We start from the raw sequence: 17,012 nt of genomic DNA, 5'->3' as shown, positions 1-17,012 counted from the left end.
CCCTTCGCCGCCGCTGATCTCCGATGGAAAACTCCTCGCTGACGGTGAGGAGCGTGGTGAGGCTCCAGACCGCAGCCTTGACCTTCTCGCGCTTAGGGGAGTGGCGGTCGAGGCGCTCGTAGTACCGCAGGAAGCCGAAGAGCGCGACGAGGTCGACGTAAGAGACCACGACGAAGATGATTGAGCCAGTGTCGCCGTTGGAGCGGTCCACGGCCATGCCGGAGTTGAACGTCAGGAAGAGGAAGCCAAGCACCGTCAACCAGGAGATATCGGCCATCACTCTTGCTGCTTGTCGCCTGGGCTCTGAACCTGCTACACCGAATCAGCCAGCGTCACGAGAACCACAGTTAAATGATCGATGATATTTAAGGCAGAACAGCAGCCTACCCCACCCCCCATACCCCACCAACACACACACACGGCCACACCCAGCCCCAGGGGGTGTTTAGTTCCTCCAATTTCAGAATTTGGCACTATGTAAAAAGAAGATTCTACGTCACATCAAATTTGCGGTACATGCATAGAGTACTAAATATTGATGAAATCAAAAACTAATTGTACAGTTTGGTTGTACTTTACGAGACGAACGTTTTGAGCCTAATTAGTCAACGATCGAACAATTACCGCCAAATAAAAACAAAATGAAACTGTGTAGCTACAGTAACGCCGGATGCCGTCGCTTTCTCTCGGTATCAGTATCAACACGGTTTATAAGCAAGGTACCTAAAAAAATGGGGCAAGCCACCTAAAACAAGGAGGAATTGTTTAATACGAGGCACTCTTCAGTTTCCATATATCGGTGTGAGCACCTCCTAGCAACACACTGCAGCGATAAATCAAGAGGTACGCTCTCCTTGCAGACTTTTTTCCCCCAGCCTTCTCATAGACGAAAAAGCAAGCGGCGACGATGGGACTCTCCCTTCGCCGCCGCTGATCTCCGATGGAAAACTCTTACCTCGCTGCTGTTCTGCCTTGAATATCATCGATCATTTAACTGTGGTTCTCGTGTCGCAATTCTTATGTTTCTCAGGTAAGAAGACGCTGGCTGATTCGGTGTAGCAGGTTCAGAGCCCCGGGCGACAAGCAGCAAGAGTGATGGCCGATATCTCCTGGTTGACGGTGCTTGGCTTCCTCTTCCTGACGTTCAACTCCGGCATGGCCGTGTACCGCTCCAACGGCGACACTGGCTCAATCATCTTCGTCGTGGTCTCTTACGTCGACCTCGTCGCGCTCTTCGGCTTCCTGCGGTACTACGAGCGCCTCGACCGCCACTCCCCTAAGCGCGAGAAGGTCAAGGCTGCGGTCTGGAGCCTCACCACGCTCCTCACCGTCATGTTTAGCTACAAGGTCGCCGAAATCATGCCCCTCGCCGTCAAGGTCGTCGTCTGGGCCATGGCCGCCGCTACCTCCTGCGGCGGGTTCTACGCTTTCTTCGTGCACGAGGAGAAGCAGCCGGCTCTGCCGGCGGCGGCGGTGCCACCCGCCGCCGCCCGCAAGGAGGGCGTCGCCAACTAATCTGACTTGCTGCCGCAAGGCTCATACCGGCCGGCACAGCACTGCGCGACGCGTTAGATCTAGATCTCAGGGCCAACAACTAGGTTATGTTTTCACCGCTAATTTCTTGGCTTCTTTAAGTCACCTTTTTGCTGTCACACCGGCTGTTTTAGCTTGCCGTGGTTCTACTAGATCTGGAGTTCAGCAAGGCCAGATCTGCTTCTGCTGCCGCCCAAGACACAGGAGATCCCTCTGGTTTGCTTATTGGATTTGGAGGAGGAATTTCCGGCCTTATTATCCGGTAAGCTTATTGGATTGTTCTCACGCACGGGAGTTATTTGTATTAGAAGTGGAGAGCAAGGGCAGAGGGAGCAGAGAAGAACTGAACAAATATAGGCTCAGTTTGTACATACGACATATGGAAGCAACAGCTTTGTTGCTTGTAATAACATCTGTGAGCAGAAATTCGTGTGGATTTGGAGCAGAGCAGGAGACTCGGAGTGCCAAGGAAGAGGACGAAAAGAGGAGGAAGACTGAAGAACTGAAGAACCGGAGGATTACGACTATGGATGAATGGAAGCAGCAAAGATATGCAAGGGAGCAGGACAAGATGTATTTCTGTCCATAGTGACCGCGGTGAGCCAATCTTAAACTCCATAATCGCATGCTACTGAAGTTCCAAGAAACTACTGTCACCGTGTCTCTAAGCACATGGTGGAATGAAATATCTGTTGAGGTTGTAGCAAAGCATTAACTGTTCATCATAGATTCAAGGTGCTCGAAAGCAAGCAAGAAATTCTATATGAATCTATATGGTTTCAGACTCCGGTTCTAAATACCCTGTTTACAACTAATGCCATCCTGGTTCTCTGCCAAGCCGTCCGTGACATGAGCAATGAGGAGTCTTGTTGAAGATTAGTTAATATTACGTGACGGCTTGATAGTGATGTCCTGTTTGAGTTTGATGGCATCATGTCCGCTCCCACTAGGAGGCGACGTGGTGACAGTCAATGCGGAGGAAGTTTCCGGGAAGCATCATGGGCGATCGCCCACGGCACTAGCGAGGAATAAGGAAAAGCCACATGCACAGCACATAGCACTAGGCGGCACTAGCAAGGTGGGCACGACAAGAATGATGCTATCGATGTTAACTTTATGTTAAGTTATATGCTCGGCCATCTGACAGCAAGGTGGAGGCTTCTGGATTTATGCCTTGAATGACGGAGAAAAATCCAAGATTCATTTCTAAACCCAACCAAAGCCAAGATATTTTAACATGTATAGTTGGCCCTGATAGATCTGACGTGTCGTCTCTGTAGCCTGTGTTTGAGGTATGCGCTGCGTGGTAGCAAGTGCCGTACGTATTACATGTTTACATTTATGCTCTAAATAATTCCGCTTGTGGTGTATTTCGGTATTCCGTTGTAATGTGCGTAGTGTATGTGTGAGTGTGTTTCATGTCGTTTGTGTTTTGTCGAGTCCCAGCTATCTTCACGGATTGCCCCGTTCTGCGATCATGGTCAGGTGTTTCCCTCTACTGTCACCTCAACAATGTCGTCGTTGTAACAATTTGTCATCAGTCTGCATGTGTGGTTTTGTTACTTGTCAATTTATGATTTATCCATCCCACGCTGAAGCTATGAGGGAGCTGTTCCCAGACGCTGGACAGGGTAAGCGGCCGCGGAGCCACCTTGCGTGACGCCGGGGCTGCTAAATTGGGTTGTCTCTTGCAAGAGTAGTCGCTGCATGCGTTCTTTTGTCAGGGTGGGGATTCTAATACCTTAGACCCCTCTAGTGTGCTTGGTTCGTCGTTGTAAAACTCTACTTTCTCGATCTTAATGTAAATAAAAGATGTGCAAACCTTTTGCATATTGAAAAAAAAAACTCTGTTATCTTTTCGTTTCCTTTCTGTTCCGTGCACACTGCAAGTTCTTCCCAAACTGTGTCGGTGTATTCTGCTGAGTGGGGCAGCTTTTTTTTTTAGGAAATGGGGGCAGTGTGGGGTTGTGGCCATTTCCCCTCCTAATTTTTAGTCCATATCACATTGGATATTTGACACTAATTTGAAGTATTAAATATAGACTAATTATAAAACTAAATGCACAGATTGAGACTAATTTACGAGACGAATCTATTAAGCCTAATTAGTCTATGATTTGACAATATGTGCTACAGTAAATATATGCTAATGACGGATTAACTAGGCTTGATAAATTTGTCTCCTAGATTATGACGACTTCTATAATTTATTTTATTATTATTATCCTAACACTCGATGTGACACCTCTTTAGTTTTGAGATCAAACACCCCATAATCCACGCAGCCCGCTGCTATCAGCTTTGCCATCTGCAGGACCACAAGGTCCGAGCATAGGATACCTTACAAGTTAGTACAAGTCACCCTCTTCATTTTTATCCAGAGGACCACTTGTCTTGTAAATTTCCTCAATGGAGTGGATTCGGTTTTCATTTAACCAGCCTAGTGGGCCCACTAGGCCAAGATTAAGTTCCTTCAGCTTCACAAACAAGTATTTCCTCCGTCCTAAATTATAAGTCATTCTAGAGTTAAAACAGTATCTTAAGTTTAATCAAATTTATATAATAAAAATAATAATATTTATGATATCAAATAAGTATTATTACAAAATTCATTAATTATATTTCATATTATATCTATTTCATGTCATAAACCTTTGTAATTTATAATTTTGGTCAAAATTAAAATATTTTGTCTGTCAAAAAAATTAAAATGACTTATAATTTGAAACGAAGGAAGTGCGAATTAAAAAACCAGCCCCAAGAAATAATTATTTCCACGAATAACCTCTTTCTTGTACATAAAAGAAAACACACGGCAATTAAACTTGTAATAAATATCTAGATTAGTGGAAACAAAGGTGTAAACTCTGTTGTCAAGTCATGCATCTGCAACCCCACGGTACCGCCGGTGCTTTTCCACCATTCATGCTGAGTTGCATCTCCGGGAATAATTTTTAAGTATTATGCTTGTTCTGTCCATTTTGAAATGTTGCTTAGATTTTTGTGCTAGTCAATTTTTTAAAATTTAGCTAGATTTATAGAAAATATTAGTGGCATTTATATCTCGAAGTACATATATTATAAAATATATATTTAATATTTAGTCTAATAATAATTTTTATTGCGCAACATAAATATTAATAAATTTGTATATATATTTGATCAAAGTGGAGTATGTTTAACACCTCAATATGTGAGAACATAATTGTCGGTGTTTTGGACCGACGAGCTCTCAACCAACTAGTAAAAACGTACTGCGTGCCCCTAATCCCGGATGATGATGCAAAGAGACACAAGGTTTATACTGGTTCGGGTAATGGGTGCCCTATGTCCAGTCTGAGAGATCGATCTTGTATTCCTTGCACCGAAATGCTCGTAGTAGGGGGTTACAAGCAGGGCGAGAGAGGGAGCTAGTCCCAGGTCTCTGCGCGGAGCGGCATGGATTGCTTGAGATGTTGATCTCAGGTGGCGGAGAAGCGTGCGTGTTACAGAATGTCGAGTGTGTGTTCGTCTACCTCGTGAACCCGTCGGCCTCTCTCTTGAAACGGCCCGAATCCCTCCCTTTTATAGTTGAAGGGAGGACAGGGGTGATACATGTGTTAGCTATGCGGCGTCGTGCGAACAGAGGTGGCATGTCCGAGCCCTGTAGCCTATTACTATGGCGGTATGGTTGATGAAGTGGTCCTGCCCTTGAAGTGCTGGAGCAACGCGCCGGTCACACCCGAACTTTGTGCGACGTGGGAGCTCCAGTGATGGCTGGATGCAGGGCCTGGCAAGCGACGTGCTGGTTGCTGTGCGTTGACTGCGTGAAGAGCCGAGGCCCAGTTGGTGCCGAGGCCGAGCCGTCGTAGGGGGCTCGACAGGCGCGAATCCCGAGGTTGCCGAGACCCTGAAGTAGACTGTCGAGGCGTGGAGGGAGCAGTTAGTTCTATACACTGACTTCGAGGCTATAGTAACCTGGACTCAACTCCGCATGCCGCGTTGTTTCTAGAGCAGGGGTTAGGTAGCACAGCGCAGTACAGGCGCCGGTCGTGGGCACAGTACCGAGCACAGTGATTGGTAACCCCTGTCCTGTCCTATCCCGGGCGGCACGACTTCGATGTGACTGGCGTCTAGTCGGCCACGCCGCTGTGTCAAGCCGTCGTTCGGCTGATATCGTGGGAGCGGTCGAACGCGCCAGTCGGACGCAATGTCTTGTCCGAGAAGTTGGTCGAGGCGGAGGCGACGGAGTTGTTTTGCCGAGCCGGCCTTGAGCGAGGTGGAGAATCGGTGTCTCATTCGAGGCTGTATGCGCGGGGCCTCGGGCGAGACGGAGAATTGGTTCCTCGGCCGAGGCCTTTCGCACGAGGCCTCGGGCGAGACGGAAAACTGGTAGGCCATCCGAGGCCTCTCGTGCGAGGCCTCTGGCAAGGCAGAGAGTAGGTGGCTTCGAACACGGCCGGGTTTGGCCAATAGTTGTCCCTTGGCTTTGACTTTGACGGAGTCTAAGTGATTTTTTCGATTGTTGCTTAGGGGACCCCTTCTCGTGGTACCCGACAGTAGCCCCCGAGCCTCAGGGAGAGTGGCGCTCTCTTTGAGGTTTTGTCGAGACTCGGCTCGCAGCAGCTCCTGGCAGGATGGTGTTCCATACTCGAGGCCTCGGTGGGTGCGCATGAGCACACCTGTCGGGTGTAGCCCCCGAGGCCCCGGAGGAGTGGATTTATTCCTCTAGGGGCTTTTCTTGCGTTGTGAGAGGGGTTTTATTGCGTTTCTCGAGCCCATGAGTACGAGTTCGGGTCGCTGAGCCTCGGCAAGGTTGCAGGAAGAGCCCCGTAGCCTCTACATGGAGCGAGAGGTCCGTCAGAGGTTCCCCTAGCTTTTTGTGTGACCCTCACGCATCATTTTCGTTCGGAAGGAGGGGTGGAGGGTGCCATGCTACCCTCGGTGGGCGCGAGCAGTGACACCTTCGGTGAACTGTTATCAGGTAAGTTCAAGTGGAGGCCCAAGCCCCGTTCGATAGGGGTCGGCTAGCGGTCCAGAGACGCACTCCAAGAGTACCAGAGGGTTTCTCTAGTGGGTGCCGGGGCCGTTCGTTGGGCCCCGGTGGCTCGGTGCCTCCCTACGGTGGGATCCCATTCAGAGACCTCCCTGTCGGTCTCAGACATGACTTAGGGTGTCCTGAGCGATTGTTTGCTCAGGCCTTGGCCATGCACGGGCTCGCCCATAGTTGTCCTTGACTCTGCTGCCCTGGGGCGGCTATCGAAACCCTCGGGGGCCTAGCCTTCGAACCCCTGGACCGTAACGGGCTCGATGCTCTTTATTGTGTTTTTCTGAGTCTTCAAGTGTGAGCTTAGGTTGCTTGTCTTCGTCTTAGGTGCAGGAAGAGCCCTTGAGCCTCTACACGGAGCGAGAGGGCGGTCAGGAGTTCCCCTGTCTTTTTGTGCGACCCTCGCACATCCTTTTCGTTCGGACGGAGGGGTTGTTTGCCAAGCCCCCTCGAGTGCGAGCCTGGGTCGCTGGGTCTCAGCAAAGTTGTAGGAAGAGCCCCCAAGACTCTACACAGAGCAAGAGGGCGATTAGGAGTTCCCCTGGCTTTTTGTGCACCCCTCGCGCAGGAGGGTTTGTTTGCCGAGCCCCCCTCGGGTGCGAGCCTGGGTCGCGGGGTCTCGGCATATTTGCAGGAAGAGCCCCTTAGCCTCTGCACGGAGTGAGAGGGCCATCAGGGGTTCCCCTGGCTTTTTGTATGACCCTCGCGCAACCTTTTTGTTCGGAAGGAGGGGTTATTTGCCGAGCCCCCTCGGGTGCGAGCCTGGGTCGCTGGGTCTCGGCAAGGTTGCAGGAAGAGCCTCTTAGCCTCTGCTCGGAGCGAGAGGGCCATCATGGGTTCCCCTGGCTTTTTATACAACCCTCGTGCATCCTTTTCGTTCGAAAGGAGGGGTGGAATATGCCAGGCTACCCTCGATGGGCGCGAGCGGTGGCACTTCTGGTGAGCTGTTATCGGATAAGTCCGAGTGGAGGCCTGAGCCTCGTTCGATAGGGGTCAGCTAGCGGCCCAGAGACGCACTCCAAGAGTACTAGAGGGTTTCTCTAGTGGGTGCCGGGGCCATTCGCTGGGCCCCGGTGGCTCGGTGCCTCCCTACGGTGGGATCCTATTCAGAGACCTCCCTGCCGGTCTCGGACACGACTTAGGGCGTCCCAAGCATTTCGCTTGCTTGGGTCTCGGCCCCGTATGGGCTCACCCGTAGTCGTCCCTGACTCTATTGCTCTAGGGCGGCTGTCGAAACCCTCGGGGGCCCAGCCTTTGAACCCCTGGACCATAGCGAGCTCGGCGCCCAGTTCCTTTGTCCGAAAGGAATCGGGTGGGGGATATTCCCTCCCCCCATCGGTTCGACAACAGCAGGCGCGCTTTGAGGCAATTTTATCGAGGAGGCAGAACGGCGCCTGCCACCGCTGCGGTCGGATGTGACACCATGTCAGCGGATGGAACATAACTATTCATGCGATTAATGAGGGAAAGGTGGGTACGTGGGCGGCAAAATTGGATCTAGATTAACTGTGCCGGATCTAGGGGAAACTTTCCCGATTTCGTCGCCCGCCCGTTTCAACTCTTTCCAGCATAAATACGCAACGGGCCTCGCCCCTCCCCTTCTTACCTTGCCTGCATTTGCCCTTGCCGCCCTTGAGCCGTTGCTAGAACAGAGAGCGCCGGGGAGAAGGAGAGAGAGAGAGGTGAGGTAGAGAGAGCGAGAGAGGCTCACCGTCGTAGTCGTATTCTCCGTCGCACCCATGGCCGGCGCCGTTGTCGTTGAGGTGGACTCTTGGGGTCAGTCCGACGTCATCGTGGAGACGCTTCAGTCGCTCGTCGACGATGGACTTCTTCACCCGGTTATTGACCCCAACAGGCCGGAGTGGATCGCTCCATCGGGCGAGCTAGAGCCGAGGCCACATGACGGCTACGTCGTGAGCTTCGTGTCCTTTCATGAGCGCGACCTCAGCTTGTCAATGGATTGATTCATGCGGGCGCTCCCGCACTACTACAGCGTGGAGCTCCACAACTTCAACCCCAACTCCATCGCGCAGGCGGCCATCTTCATCGCCGTCTACGAGGGGTACCTAGGGATTGCTCCCCATTAGGAGTTGTGGCTCCACCTCTTCCGGGCGGGGCATACCACCAAGCCGACAGGCACGACGGGCGTGAGGAGGGCGGTGAGGGCCAGCGGCTGCACTCTCCAAGTGCGCTAGGATCGGCAGCACCTTTACATCCTAGCCCAGCTCGCCTCGACCAACCGCCGCTGGTACACCAGCTGGTTCTACCTCCGCAACGACGACGGCAGACTTTCCCCTTACACTGGGCGGATTGTGGAGAGCTGTCTAGAGAAGTGGAGGTATGGCATCCCAAAGGAGGATCAGCCCAAGCTACAGCCGCTCCTAGAGGGACTAGAGAGGCTGCGTAGCCGTGGCCTCATGGTGGTTGTGGTCGTGGTGGCCTTCCACCGCCAGAGGGTGCTACCGCTGATGGCTCAGTGGCGACGCCTGTTCGAGATGAGACCGGATGAGCCGATCGAAGGCATCCGGATGTTCGCCTTCGCCCTCACCGACAAGGAGATTCTACGTTAGGTGAGGGAGACGGTGGATGGGAAGCTGAGGTGCGGTGGTCTGGCCCCTATCGTGATGCGCCCGTCATGGGGGTACCTTTCTTTGGTAAGTCACACGCTGCTACGGCCCCTGAGGCCTCCTCGTTCCTTATTGTTTTCTGGTCCTTTATTTGCGTTCGCCGTTCCTACAGGGCATGAGAGACGTGCGAGCCTCCCCGCCGCCCGTTCCTAAGGATGCAGCGTGGTGGGTGGTAAACCGGGTGCACGCCGAGGCGCAGAAGAGGCGGAAGGACGCCAAGGAGGCAAATCGTACGAGGAAAATCCTCACGCACGAGGGACTGGAGAAGCGCCGCTGGCAACAATGGCAGGACGGTCTCCCGTTGGAGGCATCCCCATCGCCATCACTGTCGACGAACGCTTCGGATGTAGATGATGAGGGCGAGATGGGGCGGGGTCCCCTAGACCATCTCCCTGACATCGGGGAGACGGTGCCCGGGGCGTCGGCAAGCAGCCCGGCGCTCCTAGGAGGAGGAGACGCCTCGGGGCTGGCGATCGCCCACCCCGGGGCCGAGGCCGACACACCCGAGGTGCGGGCATTAGGAAAGCGCGCCGTCAGCCCGGTGGGCTCAACGGCAACGGTGGAGCAGGTGGCGGCGGGGGCGACACAACTGCCCCCGTAGAGGACCGAGGGGGCGCCGGGGTCCGTCGAGGACTGGCCGATGTCGGCGGATACAGAGGCCATGCCTCTGCCGCTGCCACTGCCTTCACAGAGGAGGGTCACCGTGTCGAAGCGGTTGCAGTCCCGCTCGAGGTAAGCGTATTTTCGGCAGAGTTGCAGCATTTTCCATTCGTTCTTTGGTCTCATGCTGACCCCGTAAGTATGTCGTCTTCAGCCAGAAGCGTCCTACGGAGGTGCCCACCTTGGCGCCACTTAAGGCGCTCAAGGTGAGCCCTAGCTCCACCGCCCACTGGGTGGTGGAGGCGCAAGCCACCATACAATGTGGCGCGGCATCGGCAAGGGCCGACCCAAAGGAGCCAGTCGCCCAAGGAGGGGTTGCCAAGGTGACCCCAACACAGACAGGGGAGGGAGCGCCTCCGCCCCGCGAGGCCAAGGCTCGTGAGTCAGATGGGGCCGAGGTGCCCTCAGTTGCCGAGGCCACCGAGGTCAAGGTCCCCCGGGCCTCCGAGGCTGAGGCAATGGAGGCCAGGGCGCCTAGGACTGCCAAGGCCCCAGCGGTGGGGGCTAGAGCCCCCGGGACCACTGAGGCCACGATGGCGGAGGCCGGAGCCCCTAGGACCACTGAGGCCGACGTGATCGCGGCGAAGCCGTCGGCCCAGGAAGTGGAGATGAAGGCGGCAGAGGCCTCGGTGGCCTGGTCTAAGGCCTACCGCTGTTGCGGGAGAGCACCGAGGAGGTGGAGGTCCATCCGATCTCCTCCGATGATACTTTCCGGGCGCAGGAGGTGGTCGACGCCGAGGTGGCTAGCACCATGGAACAGCCGGCTCTAACCCTGGGCGAGGGAAGCTTGGCCCTCATGCGGGTATGACTCGAGCCCCGTGGGTGGGATCACCCACGTGTCCTATGGTAGAGCCGGGACAACCCTGAGGGGGAGCCTCTGTTCGCCCTTGAGGACGCGGCCGAGGGCGGGCGCTAGGACACCTTCGAGCAATATCGCCAGCTGGTGGAGCGGTCATTGCAGACGGCGCTGTCCATGGTGGCCGATGATCTGCCCAGGGTCACCCAGGTTCGCGCCTTCTTTTCTCATGTGGTGTCATCTTTTTTCGAGTTTTCTTGTAGTAAATGACCCCTGTTCTGCTTACCTAGGAGCTCGAGACCTGGTCTCTTGGGAAGTTAGTCTTTCTCTAGTGGGAGAGGGATGTCTAGGACTAGCTCCAGCGGCAGAAGGACCTGCTCGCTCGTGCCAATGAGCTTCTGTCGGCACGGAGCGCGGAGGTGGAGGACCTTCGCTTACATGGTACCGATATGAAGGCTGCTGCGGCGGTGGCTCAGGAGCAGGTCGCCCCCTTAGCGGCATGGGTCAAGGAGTTGGAGGAGGAGCTGACCCGTGTGGCCGGTGATTAGGACGCCTTCATGTCCTGGGCTAGAGAAGCCACGGTCTCTATCAAGGCCCTTGCTGGACAGCTGGGAACGGAGTAGGGTGCGCACCAGCTGACGAAAGGTGCCTTGGATGAGGCCCTCAAGGCGGCTGAGGCTTCCCAGACTGAGGTTGTGGTCTGGAGGGGAAAGGCCGAGGGTGAGTCTTATCCCCTTATTTTATTTGTTTTTCTTGTGTTTGGCCACTAACTCCTTGGTGTGATACAGAGCTAGAGGGAGAGGCTTCCAGGGTGGCCGAGGCTTCCCGAGTCGAGGTCTAATGCCTAAAGGAGAAGGCCGAGGCTTCTTGGGTCGAGGGCCAGTGCTAGAAGGAGAAAGCCGAGGCCTCCCGGGTCGAGGCCTGACGCTGGGAGGAGAAGGCCGAGGGTGAGTCCCGTAGGCTTCTGCCCCATATTTGGCTTGTTTTCCTTTGCGCTCAACCCCATTCTGTTTCTTTTGGCGCAGAGCTGGAGAAGGAGGTCACCCGGGCAACTAAGGCCTCCGTCGCCATGCAGGCAGTGCTCGAGACTGAGATCGGGGAGCACGATGCACTGAAGAGTGCCACCCGTACCACCTGTGAGGCCTTGGAGGTCGAGGGGGTCCAGTCAGGAAGCTCCCTCGGTAGCCACCTGATTACGTTGAGCAGCCAAGTGCGCGAGCGACTCCGAGGGGCGCTGCATACGGGCGTTAAGCGCACCCTGGCCGTCATCGCCTCGCACTACATCGGCGTCAACCTCAAGGCCATCAGCGATGGCTACGTCCTGCCTGATGATGACGGGGAGGCTGACGAGGAGGTGGCGAAGCTGATGGAGGCGGCAGAGGGCCCCAGCACGGCGCTGGCCAAGCTGTTCAAAGAGGAGGTGGTCCCTCCTGCACCGTCTGCCAATGCTGGAGACCCTGAGGCTTGACCTGGGCCCAAGAGGCCGTGTAATTAGATTAGGGATTATGTTACCCTACCATAACACTGGTGGCCATCGAGGCCTTTTTAAAGTAATCACGTGTCTATGCTTTTTTAATCATTTTTCATTGTATTTTCGAGCCTCTGCCCTCTGTCTTGTCTCTGAACAAATCTCTTGCAAAAAACTTCCTCGGAGCCTAAGCTGCCCCTCGGGCAAAAGGTGGTGAGGGAGTGTCGTAGCCCAGAGGCATAGGCCGTCTCGCGACTCAGCCAGCCTTCTGGCCTTGAGATAGTCTTTTGGTCCTTAGGTTTTTTCACAATTGACTTGTCAGAGCACGCTAGAGAGTTTGGCGTAGGAATTTTTTCGAAAAATGACTAAAAATGGTGCGTGGGACTTAGGGGCGGAGTCCCCCCTTCTAGCCCCAGAGGGAGGCTCAATTCTGCAGAGGCAGAGCCATGTCCTGTGCGAGCCCCGTAGTGGGCACTTCTGCAGAAACAGAGCTGAGTCTCCCTTATGGTGTTATCGTAATGCCGAGGCCTGTGATGGGCTCGGTGGGTTTCTCAAAAAATTAGAACAATTAAAGAATGCTTCTTAATTGTATTTTGGGAAACAATGTACACAATGCTTGGGAATTTATGGGTAAAAGTGACGTAGCTGTTCTATGTTTCAAGCGTTGTTGAGGACTTCACCCTTCTCGTTGGCTAGCTTATAAGTCCCGGGCTTCAGCACTTGAGCGACGATGTACGGTCCTTCCCATGGCAGGGTCAGCTTGTGGTGGCCCTTGTTGCTCTGCCTCGGCCTCAGCACCAGGTCGCCCACCTTCAGGTCTCGGCTTCGAATGCGCCGGGCTTGATAGCGTCGTAGAGCTTGCTGGTATTTGGCCGAATGTAGCAGTGTAATGTCTTGGGCTTCCTCCAACTAGTCGAGGGCATCCTCACAGGTAGTGCGGTTGCTCTGCTCGTTGTAGGCCCAAAGCCTCGGGGAACCATATTCCAAGTCAGTGGGGAGGATGGCCTCGGCCCCATAGACTAGGAGGAACGGTGTAAACCCCGTGGCTCGGCTCGGGGTATTCCTCAGGCTCCAGATGACTGACGGGAGTTCAGCAAGCCATTTCTTGCCAAACTTCTTCAACCGGTTGTATATTCTTGGCTTGAGGCCCTATAGGATCATGCCATTGGCACGTTCTACTTGGCCATTCATCCTAGGGTGTCCCACGGCCGACTAGGCCACACGGATGTGGTGGTCATCGTAGAACGTCAAGAACTTGTGGCCGGTGAATTGCGTCCCGTTGTCAGTGATGATGGTATTTGGAACCCCGAACCTATGGATGATATTAGTGAAGAACATCACTGCTTGCTCGGATTTGATTTGATTGATCGAACGAGCCTCGATCCACTTGGAGAACTTATCGATTGCTACCAATAGATGGGTGTAGCCCCCGGGGGCTTTCTGTAGAGGCCCAACCATGTCTAGCCCCCACACGGCGAAGGGCCATGTAACAGGGATGGTTTGGAGGGCTTGGGCCGGGAGGTGCGTTTGCCATGCATAGTACTAGCATCCCTCGCAAGAGCGTACTAGCTTGGTGGCATCAGCAACTGCCGTTGGCCAGTAGAACCCTTGGCAGAAGGCATTTCCGACGAGCGTTCGAGGCGCCGCATGGTGCCCGCAGGCTCCCGCGTGCAAGTCCCTAAGTAGGGCTTGACCTGCCTCGGTGGTGATGCATCGATGGAGGACGCCAGATGGGCTTCGCTGGTACAACTCACCGTCGCTGAGGACGTAAGCTTTGGCTCGTCGCGCAAGCCATCGGGCTTCGGTCCTATCTGCAGGAAGCTCTCCTCGAATGAGGCAATCAAGGAGCGGGACCCGCTAGTCCATGCCCTGGTCGGCCTTGGGAGGTTCCATGTTGACTTCCATCACCTCAGGCTCAGCCGAAGGGGCCTCGGTGTCGGTGGGGGCCTCGAGCCCTGCGGTGGGCTCAACTGGTGGGCCTTCTCCCGCTGTCGAGGCGTGGTTGATGGAAGGCTTGTGGAGGTCTCTGGCGAAAACATTCGGTGGGACCGACACCCGCACCGACGCCATCTTTGCTAGTTCATCCGCGGCCTCGTTGAATTTACGCGCGATGTGGTTGAGTTCGAGACCGTCAAACTTGTCTTCAAGGCGATGTACCAGCTTGCAGTACGCCTCCATTTTGAGGTCATGGCAGTTCAACTCCTTCATCACTTGATCGACAATGAGCTACGAATCGCCCCGTACGTCGAGACGCCGTACTCCAAGTTTGATGGCGATCTGCAAGCCGTTGACAAGGGCTTCGTATTCGGCTGTGTTGTTGGAGGCGGCGAAGTGGAGCCGAATCATGTAGCGCATGTGTACTCCGAGGGGTGAGATTAAGAGCAGACCCACGCCCGCCCTGGTCTTCATCAGGGACCCATCGAAGTACATGGTCCGGCATTCCGTCTGGACTGGGGCAGGTGGCAGTTGGGTGTTGGTCCATTCTGCCTCGAAATCGGCCAAGACCTAAGATTTGATCGCTTTCTAAGGCGCAAAGGATAAAGCCTCCCCCATGAGCTCGACGGCCCACTTGGCTATCCTACCCGAGGCCTCCCAGTTATGGATTATCTCCCCCAGGGGGAAAGACGACACCATGGTTACCGGGTGGGATTCGAAGTAGTGACGCAGCTTGCGTCAAGCCAAGACTACGGCATAGATTAGTTTCTAGATGTGGGGATAGCGTGTCTTGGTCTAGGAGAGCACTTCGCTGATGAAGTAAACAGGTCGTTGGATAGGTAGAGCATGCCCCTCTTCCTGCCTCTCGACTACTACAGCCGCGCTGACCACTTGGGTCATTGCGGCGACGTAAAGTAAGAGAGCCTCGCCCTTGGCTGGCGGTACCAGGATGGGAGGATTAGTAAGCAATGCCTTGAGTTTGGCGAGGGCTTCTTCGGCCTCGGGGGTCCACGAAAAGCATTCCGATTTCCTCAAGAGGTGGTACAGAGGCAAGCCTTTTTCGCCAAGGCGTGAGATGAAGTGGCTCAGAGCCGCAAGGCATCCCATAACCTTTTGCACTCCCTTGAGGTCTCAGATTGGTCCCATGTTGGTCATGGCTGAGACCTTCTTCGGGTTGGCCTCGATGCCACGTTCCGAGACTATGAATCCCAAGAGCATGCCTCGGGGAACTCCGAACACACACTTCTCGGGGTTGAGCTTGATGCCCTTTTCTCTAAGGCATTTGAAGGCTATCTCCAGGTCATCGATGAGATCCTTGGCCTTTCTAGACTTGACCACGATGTCGTCCACATAGGCCTCGATGGTTCGCCCGATGTGCTCGCCAAAGACCTAGGTCATGCACCGCTGGTATGTGGCCCCTGCATTTCTGAGGCCAAATGGCATGGTCACATAGCAGTACATGCCGACTGGCGTGATAAAAGAAGTCACGAGCTGGTCGGACTCTTTCATCTTGATTTGATGGTAACCGGAATACGCATCAAGGAAAGACAGGGTTTCACATCCTGCAGTGGAGTCAACGATTTGGTCGATCCGAGGTAATGGGAAAGGGACTTTCGGATAGGCTTTATTCAAACTAGTGTAGTCTACACACATCCTCCACTTCCCATTTTTCTTTTTGACTAACACAGGGTTAGCTAACCACTCCGGATGGGACACTTCCTTGATGAATTCGGCCACCAAAAGCTTCTACACCTCCTCACCGATGGCTCTACGCTTTTCCTCGTCAAATCGGCGCAGGCGCTGCTTCACCGGCCTAGATGTCTAAGGTGTGCTCGGCGACCTCCCTCGGTATGCCTGGCATGTCTAAGGGACTCCACGCGAATATATCAGCATTTGCGTGGAGAAAGTCGACGAGCACAGCTTCCTATTTGATGTCGAGGGTGGCACTGATCCTCAGTGCCCGATCGTCGGGGCAAGTGGGGTTGACCGGGACGAGTTTGACGGCCTCCGCGGGCTCGAAAGTCCTGGCGTGATGCTTGGAGTCGGGCACCTCGCTACCGAGTTGGTCGAGATTGACGATGAGGGTCTCGGCCTCTGCGATAGCCTCGGCGTACTCGATGCATTCGACGTCACAGTCGTATGCATGCTCGTACATGGACTCGGTAGTGATGACGCCATTGGGGCCCGGCATCTTGAGCTTGAGGTACGTGTAGTTGGGGACCGCCATGAACTTGGCGTAGCACGGCCACCCCAGGATGGCGTGGTAAGTTCCCTTGAACCCAACCACCTCGAAGGTGAGGATCTCCTTGCGATAGTTGGAGGGAGTACTGAAGCAGATGGGCAGGTCGATGCGCCCAAGGGGCCGCATGCGTTTTCCCGGCACAATGCCGTGGAAAGGCGCGGCGCCACTCCGGAGCTGCGACTGGTCAAGCTCGAGGAGTTCCAGGGTGTTGGCATAGAGGATGTTGAGGCCGCTGCCTCCGTCCATCAATACCTTGGTGAGCCGGGTATTGCTGATGATGGGGTCGACGACAAGTGGCTACTGCCCGGGGTTTGGGACGTAATCGGGATGGTCGTCCCGGTCAAAGGTGATTGCCTCCCGAGACCAGTTGAGGTACCGGGGAGCGGCCACCTTCACCGAGAAGACCTCCTAGCATTCCCTCTTCCGCTGTCGTGCCATGAGGCACGCCGAAGGCCCACCAAAGATCATGAAAGCATTGTGTACTTCGAGGAATCCATCGTCCCTGTCGTCGTCCTTGTCGCCGGTGCCCCTCTTCCTGGCATCGTCATTGGGGAGCCCAAGCTTGGCGTAGTAATGTCGGAGCATGGTGCACTCTTTGAGGGCATGCTTCACCAGGCCCTGGTGGTAAGGGTAGGGTTTCTTGAGCATGTCATCGAAGAGCCCGGGGCCTCAGGGGTTTTTGTGCTCTGTGCCGCGACTAGGCCGGCCTCAAGGACTTCCTGCTT

At 54.6% G+C, this 17,012-nt stretch overlaps 2 protein-coding genes across 2 annotated transcripts; both read left to right on the top strand.

Annotated features, from left to right (window-relative positions):
* The first annotated feature begins 691 nt into the window (after nt 1–691).
* On the top strand, nt 692–1,654 carry LOC136529859 (uncharacterized). The gene is made up of 2 exons (XM_066522911.1): nt 692–843; nt 1,031–1,654. Exon 2 carries the CDS (start codon nt 1,096–1,098, stop codon nt 1,513–1,515), a length of 420 nt encoding a protein of 139 aa, XP_066379008.1. The 5' UTR covers nt 692–843; nt 1,031–1,095; the 3' UTR covers nt 1,516–1,654.
* An 8,172-nt stretch (nt 1,655–9,826) lies between these two features.
* On the top strand, nt 9,827–12,110 carry LOC136526235 (uncharacterized). The gene is made up of 5 exons (XM_066518971.1): nt 9,827–9,918; nt 10,001–10,475; nt 10,568–10,648; nt 11,266–11,362; nt 11,668–12,110. The coding sequence occupies exons 1-5, from the start codon at nt 9,827–9,829 to the stop codon at nt 12,108–12,110; spliced, it is 1,188 nt and encodes a 395-aa protein (XP_066375068.1).
* The last annotated feature ends 4,902 nt before the right edge of the window (nt 12,111–17,012 follow it).

This window comes from Miscanthus floridulus, chromosome 19, assembly GCF_019320115.1.
Source record: "Miscanthus floridulus cultivar M001 chromosome 19, ASM1932011v1, whole genome shotgun sequence".
Classification (NCBI taxonomy): Eukaryota; Viridiplantae; Streptophyta; class Magnoliopsida; order Poales; family Poaceae; genus Miscanthus; species Miscanthus floridulus.
This window is presented reverse-complemented; position numbering and strand designations above follow the sequence as displayed.

Bases quoted from the DNA above. Each gene is read 5' to 3' on its own strand.
- LOC136529859 (XM_066522911.1), top strand. From the start codon at position 1,096: ATGGCCGATATCTCCTGGTTGACGGTGCTTGGCTTCCTCTTCCTGACG.
- LOC136526235 (XM_066518971.1), top strand. From the start codon at position 9,827: ATGTCGGCGGATACAGAGGCCATGCCTCTGCCGCTGCCACTGCCTTCA. The intron at 10,476-10,567 runs GTGGCCTGGTCT...TTCCGGGCGCAG, and splicing joins TGAAGGCGGCAGAGGCCTCG to GAGGTGGTCGACGCCGAGGT. The intron at 11,363-11,667 runs GTGAGTCTTATC...CTTTTGGCGCAG, and splicing joins CTGGAGGGGAAAGGCCGAGG to AGCTGGAGAAGGAGGTCACC.